At 50.7% G+C, this 12,432-nt stretch overlaps 1 protein-coding gene across 1 annotated transcript in view; it reads left to right on the top strand.

The window, feature by feature from the left end:
• The window catches only part of MRPL14 (mitochondrial ribosomal protein L14), a 12,761-nt gene extending 1,362 nt beyond the window's left edge, over nt 1–11,399 (top strand). Inside the window, exons 2-3 of the mRNA XM_059701572.1 lie at nt 8,385–8,476; nt 10,901–11,399. Coding sequence (XP_059557555.1) covers nt 8,406–8,476; nt 10,901–11,267 — 438 coding nt within the window. The 5' untranslated portion in view covers nt 8,385–8,405 and the 3' untranslated portion in view covers nt 11,268–11,399. The remainder of the gene's footprint in view (nt 1–8,384; nt 8,477–10,900) is intronic.
• Nucleotides 11,400–12,432: the final 1,033 nt, after the last annotated feature.

Genomic DNA, 12,432 nt, shown 5'->3' on the forward strand with positions numbered 1-12,432 from the left:
CCAGAAACATATTGGTTACCTGTTTGCCCCCTTGCTTTCTTTAACCTGAGTTTTCATTAATTTAAACCTGTCCTGGAGGATGCAGTTAGCACACCAGGAATATACAGTAAAGAGCAGAGTGGGTCTCCTTCAGGAGTTGACTGCCCAAGAAGAAAGGCGGTCAGTCCCTCTTCACTCACTGGAAACGCGTGGGATTGGAGAACAGGATTTTGTTAGAGTAGGAGCAAGCCGATTAGATGAAAAGGCAGCTACTCTGGTTTTTGTTGTTTGTTTGTTTTTTGGATGGAATTGTCCATTTTACATCAGAGCTTCTTGGATGTGTATTTCCTATGAAACTTTTTACATCTGTTGACTCTATGGCTGTAAAGCTGCCGTGATCCCTGGCCAAGTAACACTGTGTCGGATATCTGGGAAGTGGACATGGAGGCCATGCGTACCTGGTGTTTGGACCTCTGAGGATCACTTCCTGGTTCATGGGCCATTTATTATGTATTATTATTTTTAGGAATGCAGTTATCAGTCTGAACCTGTGATGGGTTCCTGATCTGTTCCTGCCAGTGCCTAACTAGGGTCTCCACGTGTTAACAGATAGGTGAGAAGAGTATTAAGGGCATTGTGGAACCCTGGAAGGAACAGTGGCCAGAATGTTTTATTACTGCTCCTGAATACGAAGGGTAAAAATCTCTCCTGGAGTCCATTTTTCAGGAGGTACTCTCATGGGCAGGTTCTCCTCAGCAACTAGAATCTTAGATGATGCAGGAGTTCTTACAGCCTGTCCTGCCCCACTTCTGTCTTGGGGATGATGACACCTGGACCCACATTAGGTGGTTCTTCCTATTGCTTTTATGGTTGTGTGAGATCTTAGGAGGGTCTCAAAAACCCGTAATGATTTCGCCGTCTTTTTAAAGGCCGATGGCTTGTTCTGGGTTGTAGCTCACTCTGGTGCGATTTTACAATCCAGCCAGCATGTAAGAAAGAACTGTGATCCACGTCCCAGAAATGTTGCTCTGGTTCAGTACTATGCTCTCTTATTAAGAAAGGTACTAGGTTGCTTGTTATTCACGAGTGAAACAGCTCAGAGTTGGAAAGTCTCCCTGTCCAAACCTTCAAAAAAAAAAAAATCACCGATGTCCCTAGAAAAGAGAGGGAGTACTTTTCCATGGTGACTTTAACTTGAAAAACACTTTGAGGCCGGGCCAGTGTGCCTCAGTGGCTGAGTGTCGACCCATGAACCAGGAAGTTACGGTTCGATTCCCAGTCAGGGCACATGCTTAGGTTGCTGGCTCAATCCCTAGTAGGGGGCATGCAGGAGGCAGCCGATCAATGATTCTGTCTCATCATTGACGTTTCTCTCTCTCCCTCTCCCTTCCTCTCTCTAAAATAAATAAAAACATTAAAAAAAAGAAAACCACACACAAACTTTTAGGACGGAGTGATCTTAAAGAGACACTAATAGTGCTGCCCTGAGAACAGGGAGTGAGGATTTGGGAAACAAACTGCTTATCCTGCAGACTTGGTCCCTGGTCCCTACCTGCTCAGTGTAGAAAGGGACTCCCCCCTTTAAAAGGACCACTTACATGAATGAACCTAAAGCACAGCCACTTCCGTGCCTCTGTTCTTCCCAGTTACCCTTGCTTGGCAGGGAGTCATTGAGGACTGGAGTAGTGGTTCCCAAGGTCACAGACTTAGCAGAGGAGGGGAGGACAGGGTGGAGACGATACGTTTCTATCAGCAGCATTTCCTGTTTGAGTCCAGGGACTCCTCTAGGCTTTCCTCCTTTGCCCATCGCCCCATCTGACAGCGCCATAAACCTGGCTTCTTGCCGCTGGCCCACGAGAGGTGGTAATAGGTAGGAAATGCGTACACGGTTGAGTAGAACTGAACTTTGTGCACTTGCTCTGAGTTTGCCCATACTGATTATTACAAACTTATTTTTGGACTATAGATGTTTGGATACCTGTGAAGTCGGGATCTAGGGGGCGTTTGAATGGTTGAGAATTGTCAGGTACATTTTAAAAGTATTTTTAAATACTTTCGTGACAAGGCGGGGAGAGGCGAATAAATAAATGCAGGACAAGAGTTCTGGGAACATTTTTCTTTGGTGAATCAAATTGAGGAATGGGGTCTTCAGTGGCAGCCCTGGCACGCCCAGCTCATCATGCTGACGAAGACACTGTGAAGACTCGGGTTGGCAGGGGAATCAGGTCAGCTCAGCTCTTTTCCTAGGCTGTGCTGGGTGTAGTACAGATAGTTATTGAAAAGACAGCTTTTTAATTCCCGAGTTTTTAAAGATTGCACGGCAGCCTCGATGGAGAAGAACGAGCCCTGGTCCTGTGTGGGGTGTGTTTTCTTCGGTGAGTTTTATTAGTGGTGGAAGCAGCATCTTAGCTGTGCAGGTATTGTGCAGGGTATGATAGAAACGGCCTTCTGATCTTGAACAAGTCAACAAGTCACTCAGCGTTTCAGGCTTCATTTCTAGTCTGCAAAATGGTACTTGCCTTACTGAGCCCCCAGAACCACTCAGAATCCTTAGCTGTTCAGCCCCTTGCAGATGGTTGCCCTTTGTTATTTGTCTTTGTGTTTCCATTGGGTGCTCAGGAATGAAATCATCCGAGAAGGTAATCTGCGGCGAAAGTACTTTGAGAATTGTAACATGCTGTACTTGTGTGAGGTTAAAGAAGATTCCTGAAAGAGGGCCGTTGGACAACAAAACAGGAATGAGTTTTTAAGCAACAAATAAGAGTACTTGTTGGTCCAGAGTGACTGGGGTGAAACCTGCAGGAGATGGCAGGGTCCCGGGATTTCCTTTCCTTGCTTCCTCGAAGCTGCCAAGCCTCTGCGTTTTCCTGCTTTAGCTAAGAGGACACTTACATCCGCAGGCTGGTGGAGTTTCTCCTTGTTGTGGGTGCATGCTGCATTTGATTTCTTTCTTTGTTTTTTAAATATATATATATATATATATATATATTGATTTTAGAGAGAGAGGAAGGGAGAGGGAGCTAGAAACATCCATGATGAGAGAGAACCATGGATCGGCTGCCCCCTGCACGCCTCACACTGGGGATAGAGCCCACAACCCGGGCATGTGCCCTTGACTGGAATCGAACCCGGGACCCTTCAGTCCTCAGGCTGACGCTCTATCCACAGAGCCAAACCGGCTAGGGCTGCATTTGATTTCTTAGTGTTTCTTTTCCGTCCTGTTACTTAGTAACAGAATCTCCTGTAAGCACTCCTTTATGATTGTGGAACTTTTATTCGTTTAGTCTCTTTTCTGTAGAGCCCATTCCTGTGGAAAGGCCTTTGACATGTATGTAACATGCCTGACCTAAAGATGGAAATCGTTCATGTGGAAACAATGTATAGTTATACATAGGGCTGTGATACTAAGTACATTTCCCTGACCCTCAAGTAATGGTGCTTTCCAGTTTTCCACAAAGCACCCATTGTTTTTTCAGTCAGTCTCTCTGTGTATTAAAATTAGTTAAAAATGAGCTCTCAGTGGGTAGGAGGCCCTCCCAAGTCACTGGGAGACAGGCACAAGCAAGACCACCAATCCCCCTACACAGAGCCTTCTGGAGCTGGGGGATGAATTGCAATTGCAGATTAATTTTATTCATTTGACAGATACTCACTGAGCTGCATTTGTGTGCCAGGCGCTGTTCTGGGTCCTGAGGGTGCAGCACTGTACAGGGCAGGCAGGCAGGCAGGCAGGCAGGCAGGCACGGCCCTGCCCTGCCCTCACTGAGCGCCCCTCCCATGGGACCTATAAGGTGATGCCAAGTGAAAAACTCACCTATGTGTACCTGAAGTGTACAGTCCTCCCTGGCTTCCACCACTTAATGTTAAGAAGGCAGACCTTAACGTTAAATCAGGTGGAAATGGGCCTGGTTCTTGGGTTGTAAGTAATTTATTCTTGTAAGTAATTTATCATTTCCTTCCTTCCTTCCTTCCTTCCTTCCTTCCTTCCTTCCTTCCTTCCTTCCTTCCTTCCTTCCTTTTCTTTTTTAAAATATATTTTTATTGATTTCAGAGAGGAAGGAAGAGGGAGAGAGTTAGAAACATCAGTGATGAGAGAGAATCATTGATCAGCTGCCTCCTGCAGGCCCCTTACTGGGGATCGAGCCTGCAGCCCGGACATGTGCCCCTGACCCGAATCGAACCTGGGATCTCACAGTCCCCAGGCCAATGCACTATCCACTGAGCCAAACCAGCTAGGGCTTCTTTTCTTTCTTCTCTCCCTCCCCTCCCTCCCTCTCTCTGTCCTTCCTTCTCTCCCTTTCTCCTTTCCTCCCTCCCTCCCTTTCTTCCTTCGCCCTCCCCTCCCTTTACTTGCCCCTCCCTTCCTCCTCCTTTCCCCTTCCCCCTTTTGGAGAGGTTGTGATTCATAGTCCAAACCTGAAGGGCAGTACTCAGTGCTGGCCAGAAAGTGGCATGAAAAGCCACCTCTGGCCCTGGAGTCGTGTGAACACCTGGCCTCCCTGAGTGAGAGTGTTGTAGAGGAGGAAGTATCACTGGGGTTATTTTCCGTGCACACATAAGACTCCGTGCGGAATAAAGCATTATATATAGACTACATTTGAAGTGAATCAGGGCCTGTGTCTACAGGATGGATTTATGTTAGGAAATAACATCAAGGCCAATCAAAGTTACTTTGAAGTAAATTGCTGCCTCCATTATCCTTCCTTGATTCAAACCAGTCATTTAGTGGTGGGATGAGGTGTTTTTCTATAGTGGGCAGTGTGGGCACCAGGCCTGGGAGATGATTCCGGGGGCCTGTAAACAGCATGGGCTAATCCTGCCACCACGGCACTGTGGTTCTCCTAAAGCATGTTTGCCTGTGATGTCCTGGTTCCCGACAGACAGATCAGAGCTCTACAGCAGCGGCCGCCAACCTTTCGGACCTCACGGATTACCAGTGGTCCGTGGACCACCGGTTGCTGGCCGCTGCTCTACAGTGTGTCTGGAGCCGTGAGTAGGGATGTCTTCTCTTTGGCTACTTCGTTTATTTCATTCAACCAGTGTTTATTGCACTCCTCCAGGAGGACCTGCTGAGGTCTTGCTAGGGTGGGAGTAGAGGAGGCCACAGACTTTTTTTTTTAAAGGAATAAAGGATACACACACACACACACACACACACAAAGTGAGTACATTTGGTTCTTTTGTGCTTTCAAGTTCGTAGGAAGGCTTACTGTTGTCCATTTGATGTCTTAGGCCCTTTGGGCCTGAGGGTCATCATTAGGTCACCAGGAGTAGTGCAAAGTCCTTGAATCAGGCCCTTTCTTGTGAAACTGTAAGAGCTGCTTGGAGACGGGAATGTGTACTCTTGTGTCTGAGGACAGCACAATTATTCCTCATGATCTGAGTCTGTGCGGTTCCTGAATTCCTGCAGTGAGTTCAGACGCCACGTTATCAAGATTTCTGTGGTTTCTGAGTTTGAGATAGTGGCAAGAACTAGAATGTTAAGGGTTATCAGCCTTAAGAAAAGAACAACAACAAAAAACCCCACAAGGGATATCAGCTTTATTTTTTAAAAAGTACCTAAATTTGCCCGGCCGATGTGGCTCAGTGGTTGAGCATCAACCCATGAACCAGGAGGTCACGGTTCAATTCCCGGTCGGGGCACATGCCGGGGTTGTGGGTTCGATCCCCATGGGGGGTGTGCAGGAGGCAGCTGATTGATGATTCTCTCTCATCATTCCTCCCTCCCTCCCTCCCTCCCTCCCTCCCTCCCTCCCTCCCTCTCCCTTCCTCTCTCTGAAAGCAATAAAAACATATTTTTAAAAAGTACCTAAATTTATTCGCTGTTTGAGTTTGGATCCTGAAAGTTGGAGCATGAGAGATCTTGGCACGGGCTGCCCGGATGTCCTCAGCGCTCAGGGGGCACCTGATGCTGCAGTTTTGCCTGAGGCTTCATGGAGGAACTGCCCTTGGAGTTGGTCAGACTTAGCCGGGCAGAGACGGGCATCGGCTGTGGGGCTTGCGAGCGCGGCACCGCGAGGCCTGGGTGTGTTTGTGCACGCACTGCCCTGAAGAGTTTAGGCACCTTGAAGGTGGGGCTTGTTACACTCGAGTCGAGAAAGTTCTGGGAAGCCCCAGGCACTTCTGCAGTTCTCGGACTAACATTAGTGTTACTGAGGAAGCAGAGTGGTGTGAAGAGGCAGGTGTCTCCTGAGGAGAGGACGTGTAGGTTGTGGGTGGTGCTGGGCTAACCTTCAGGGCTCCGTGGAGGAGCTGAGGAGCCGCCTCTCTCAGGAGCAAGGCCGAGATGGGCGGTAACTGCAGCCTGGACCAGGACTGCTTTTCAGAGCAGGTTTTTTTCAAAGCCAGTAGTCAGTTATTGCTCCAATATGGAGCTCTTGCCACCCATACCACAGATTGTCTCAGAAACTTAAATTGGGTTAAAATGAATAATTTTAACCCGATATTCATCTATATTTCAGTTGATTCAGCAAACATTGAGTTGGGTATGAGTAAAATGTGCGTGGAACAAGGATGATTTAACAGTTGGAAAAAAATATTAATTTTTAAATTAAAGTTACCATGTTAACGCTGTTGGCCAAGAGCAGGGGCTCAGGAAGCCGGCGATTTGGGTTTAAGTTACAGCTCTGTCATTCCTGGCTGTGTGGCTTGGGCCGCGTTACCTCACGTCTCTGGGCCTCGTTTCCTCGTGCACAGCCTGGGGCCAGTGGCAGCGCCCATTTCATAGGGTTGTGTGAGGCTTCAATGGGATGATACTGTAAAGCATTTAGTCTAGTGCCTGGTACATAATACTCAATAAATACTCAATAAATGTTCTTAAAGGGAACAGAAAAAGACCAGATTACCCCTACAGCTGCTTCTGACCCTGAGCTTCCTTGTGTGGCGTGAGTTGTGTACGGCAGAGCGAGGCTGTAGGGTGTGGTAGAGGGAACCTTGGATGGAAGCTGGGCCCACTTCTGGTTCTGGTTCGGCCCTGGGCTAGTTGTGGGGCTTCTACGTAAGTCACTTCATCTCTCTGTGTCTCAGTTTCCTAGTCTGGAATGAGATGTGACTAGATGATGATGACGATGACGATGAGGACAGCTAATAGGTACCGAGTGCCAGACACCGCGCCCTGTGCTCTGAACGGATGTGTTGCAGATGGGGACACGGGAGCTCCGGTTCCTTCTGCAGGGTTGCCGCGCTCTCCAGGTAAAGCCTGCCGCATCCAGTGGTCCTCAGTGCTGTGCATTAGATGTTAGTAGTTCTGCAAGTTAGCCGACTCCCTCTGCATTTAGTCTTGTGGCCATCCTTCCATTTTGGCCAGTGCTTACTGGGTTGTCATAGGGAAAACACTGGAGAGTAGGCCTGAGATCTGAGGCTAACTTGCAGTTAAAAAGCGTTTCTAAAGTGTTAGATATTCCTGTGGAGGTAAATGTGGGTTCCCCGCCCCCCACACCCTTATGAAATGAAGTCTCACTTGAGGTGCTTTGAACTTGGGCAGGGCTGATGTAAACACTTCAGCGGGGAGCCGCTCTCCGCAGGGCTCTCCAACGAGGCCCTCTGCAGCCAGACATTTGGAGGGAAGAACGGGCGTGTTTTGCAGTTGGAAATACTAGCTGGCTGCCGGTTTTTCTTAAACATGCCCCTCACGGACGCCCAGGTGTTGCAGGAAATGGGGGTGCCAGGTTCTAGGGAGCCACTGGGCTGTGGCTGTGCAAGCTGGAGCCATGAGTGTCCCGTCGGGGTTTGCTCTCCCGTACCCCACGTGAGCTGCAGGGTGGGGCAGGTCGTTTTTCTGTGTTATAATGTTGTTTGAGATTCTGACCCAAATGGAAACTTTGGTCAGTGACTTGTCAAAGGCATCGTCTGGCTCCACTTTGCGAGCCTTGAGGTGTCCAAATGTTCTGGCGTTTACATGACATTTGGGGGAAAGGTGATGTGACAGACAACCTGGGCAGTGGCTCAGATGATCTGCTTTCTCTCCGGGAGTAGAAGTTCTGGTTTCAGGCGGCCATGAGTGTCAATATTGTGCAGGTTTCCTCTGTGGGGACCTGGAACGTGGACGCCGGCGGGGTGTGTAGCAGGGATCGATGCTTCCCTCCGGCCGGTGGGAGTGGTGTGGTGGTGAAGGCACTGTCTGTGCTGTTGCAGTCCTTATGGCGAGAACTGCTCTGGGTCACTCCGGCTCTCTGACCCCAGTTAGAATATGAGTCAGCAGAATTGCAGCTGGAGTTCCAGCTAATCACCTGCGTATCTTTTAACCACTAAGATTTATATTTAGTGGCTAATGATCTTGTGCTGGAAGTGCCATCTCCCACACAAGTCCCCAACAGTCTTTTATTAAAAAACAACAACAAAGAAAACTGGCTCTGCGTAAGGCCACTGACTTAAAAATAACATTTCCCCCTTTCCTTTTTCTGCAGGATCTGCCCTCTTGGGATCCCATGGCTTTCTTTCCTGGGCTGAGGGGCCCTTTCACCCACATCAGCAGAGCCCTCAGCCAGCGCTGTTTCAGGTAACTTTCCCCAGGAAGTTCTTCAAGCTGCATCTTTGATAAGCCTCCCTCCCATCAGGGCTGGGTATTATGGTGACTAGAACGGGAGCGGAAACTCAGGGAAGTGGGCCGTGGGTCAGGAAGCTGAAGGAATCAGACTGGGCTGGGGCCTGGTGAGGTCAGGTGAGGGGCATAGGTACGGAGGTGACGGTGCTGTGAGAGGCAGGATAGGGAAAGGCATGTGGTGGAAGATGGAACTGTTCAGTCCTTGCCAGACTTCAGTGAATCTGACATCTCTTAACCCTACCGCCCCCCCGCCCCCCCCCCCCCCCCCCCCAGTGCATTGAAACCTCCTATTTTAAAACTGGAATCATTTTTTAAAAGTTACTTACTACCAAAATCTCAAGCATGACAGAAGTGTGACAGCCTGCCCTCCTTTTAGACGCTAACCCAGGGGGAGAGCACGGCTGCACTCCTGTTGGCAAACATGCCTTTTGGCCCCATCCGTGCACTCATTTCACAAGCGCTTACTGAGCACCGTGTCTGGGGTTGGTAATAGAGAGATGAATGAGAATTGCTTCCTGCCCGGGAAGAGTTCTCACAGTTGGCCATGGGAGCAGACTTGGAAACAAATAACTGGAAGGAAATGTGACCAGTGTAATAATAGAGGTTTGTGTGGTGCTGTGGAAGGCCCGAGACCAGAGCTGCTGATGGAGGAGGAGGAGGAGGAGGAGGAGGAAAGGAGAGTGGAGGCGGCCTTCCCAGAAGGGAGGAGGGAGCAGGCCCTGGGCAGGCCTCGGGGAGGGCTGCGAGGGGCGTGTGCTTGGCGAGCTCCAGAGCTTCCCGGCCACTGGGGCACAGGGCGGGCGTGTAGGTGGTAGGAGGTGGTACCTTCGAGGGCAGGTACAACGGGGCCAGGTTGTTGACAAGTAGAGAGTGGGAAGCCATTGAACACGCCCAAGCAGGGGGTGGCCTCAGTTTATATTCTGAAAAGAGCTGCTGGTTGGCATAGTGAGGCGCACTGGGAGCCAGTTAGGACACAGTGTCTTGGTGTGAGAGAGTGAGCCGCTGAGCCTAGGAAGTGTTGATGGGGTGCAGGGAGAGGGCAGAGCTGCTGAGGAGGCAGTAACAGCGGGACGTGGCCGCAGCGGAGGGTGATGGAGAGAGAGGTGTATGGCTTGGGCGCTGGAGCTTCTGGAGAAGCCATTGCCTCGATGGGAAACGCAGCCGCAGGAGGAGGAGCGCCAGGGGAGGCGACAGGGTCCGTGTGGGGCCTCCTGTGCAGTAGCTGTAGGATGTGTAGTGAGTTTAGAGCGGAAACACAGGACTAGAGCACAGGAGACAAGTGGGGCTGGAGGTGGAATTTACCAGTTGGAAGCAATGGGCATAGATAGAATTGCCCAGAATAAGCATGTGGGGGGAGGGGAGAGGACCTGGGGCTACCTGGGGAACACCAGCACGTAAGGGGCCAGCATCAGGAAAATGGAAACCCACTGTCATCAGGTTACTTAATGATAGCTTGTCTGCCTTCGATAGGTACCTGTTTAAAAAACAAATTTCTAAAAATCTACACTAATAAAAGAGAAAGATGCAAATTGACCGCACCTTCGCGACACCCAACAGCCAGTCAGGAGTGAGTATGCAAATTAACCCAACAAAGATGGTGGGTTAATTTGCATAGCAGGTGCCGAGTGGCTGGGGGGTGGGGCGGGACGCAGGCATTCCGCACAGCCCCAGCCGCTCTGGGCCTCTGGGCAGCGTGGGAAGGCGGAAAGGCGGCTCTGGGCCACAGTGAAGGCAGAAAGATGGCTCCGGCCAGAGCAAAGGCGGTGCTGGCAGCCAGGGGAAGGAAGCCCATTCTTGCACGAATCTTCGTGCATCGGGCCTCTAGTAAAATAATAATAATAAACCACAAATTTATTTTGAGTGGGGGAAACTGCATTAAAACAGAAGACTGTTCCCTTGACATATTTCCTGTCTCTGCTTTGTGGTGTCAACAGACTCCCTTAGCAAACCTACTCACTCATATCTCTGGTTCCCAGCAACATATAGATGAGAAAATTTGGGAATCAGTATAGTCTGGGGGAGCAGGGTTGGTAGGCTAGGCGGTGGGTGAGGCCTGGCCCATGAGGCATTCCCTTAATACTCAGAGTCCTTTTGGAAATCAAAGGCTTTCAATGTAGGCTGCCATGAAGTTTGTTGTAACAGAAAAGCGGCTTCTCTTTAAAACCCATCCGAGTGAAGTTCTTGACCCGGCAGCGGGAGCTCCTGTCTGTGCCGAAACTGTCGCGGGAACAGAGGAGCCCTCGGCAGCACCTGCCTCCCCGTCAGAGCTTGGGTGGTGCTCTGTTCAGCGTGTTGTTGCTAACGTGCGCTCTCTCCCATCCCGGCCTCCGCACTGGACCGGGGGAGGTGCCGACCTCAGACTTTTCTCTTTCCCACCAGCACCACCGGGACCCTGGGTGCAATTCAGAAGATGACGCGGGTGCGTGTGGTGGACAACAGTGCCCTGGGGAACACCCCGTACCATCGCCCTCCTCGCTGCATCCACGTCTACACCAAGAATGGGGTGGGCAAGGTGGGCGACCGGATACTGCTGGCCATCAAGGGACAGAAGAAGAAGGCGCTCATTGTGGGGCACCGCATGCCTGGTCCTCGGATGACCCCCAGGTTCGACTCCAATAACGTGGTCCTCATTGAGGACAACGGGAACCCGGTGGGGACCCGCATTAAGACACCCATCCCCACCAGCCTGCGCCGGAGGGAAGGCGAGTTTTCCAAGGTGCTGGCCATTGCTCAGAACTTTGTGTGAGCAGAGCCCAGCCGCCGCGGCGGTGGGGCTCCTGAAGGAGCAGTTCCGATAACCGCGCCCTTGCTGGCGGGGGGTTTGGGGCCCCGTGGCTGGGGAACAGTGTCCTGTGAGGAATAAACATTTTCACATGTGTCTCCTTCTTGAGCTTTCTGGAATGTGGTGGTGAGGTCAGTGGCACGGAAGCAGTTACAAGGTGGCCAACCCCTGTCAGGCCACAGACGGCAGTGTCTGCCCGGAGTAGCCCCTGAGCTCCCCCAGGAGCATCAGGCTCTGGGCGATGAGGGTGCAACCCAGTGCCGGTTTGTAAACGTACAGTGGGATCCGTCACTTCTGACCAGGCAGACCCTTCCCCCGGTCGCAGGGTCCTGTCCCCGTGTCAGAGGGCGGGGCTGTACAGTGGGTGTGAAGAGGCCTGGGTGGCCCTGAACAGGAGCAGAGTGACTTGTTGGATGTAGTGGGTGTTGCCTTTCGGCTCTGACGGGACCCAGGCAGCGATCCTTCCTCTGCCGTGGCGCGCCCCCTGCCAGGGGCCAGAGCCACCCCTAGGCCCACGACAGGAGGCTTCCTTCTCTGCGTGTGGGGAGAGGGACTAGCCCTGTGTTTTGTGGGTGACTGATCTGGGGCCTGGGCAGGTGATTCAATGGCAGTTTATCTTCCATTTATTTATGGGTCTCCTTGGGGCGGTTTGGGGCCTCTCTTGGTTCCTTTGATGGAACCTCATTAACTCCTTTATGAATTCATTCATTCAACATATCATGGGCACGAACTCATTAAATAACCCAGTGGCCTCTGTGAGGCAGAGCCGCCTAATGATCAAGAGCTCTGTTCTGTAGCCAGACTGTCTGGCTTTTATGGTGACTTTGAGCCAGTTCTCTAACTCCTTTGTCCCTCAGTTTCCTTCCCAGTAAAATGGGGTTATAATAATGATACCTACTCATGGGCTGATGTGAGAGTTTCATGAGTTAGTACCTGTGAATGCCTGGCAGTAATAAGCACGTGACAGATATTAGCTATTTTAAAAATATATATATATTTTTTTTTTTATTGATTTTTTACAGAGAGGAAGGGAGAGGGATAGAGAGTTAGAAACATCGATGAGAGAGAAACACCGATCAGCTGCCTCCTGCACACTCCCCACTGGGGATGTGCCCGCAACCAAGGTACA

This window comes from Myotis daubentonii, chromosome 6 (genome assembly GCF_963259705.1).
Source record: "Myotis daubentonii chromosome 6, mMyoDau2.1, whole genome shotgun sequence".
Classification (NCBI taxonomy): Eukaryota; Metazoa; Chordata; class Mammalia; order Chiroptera; family Vespertilionidae; genus Myotis; species Myotis daubentonii.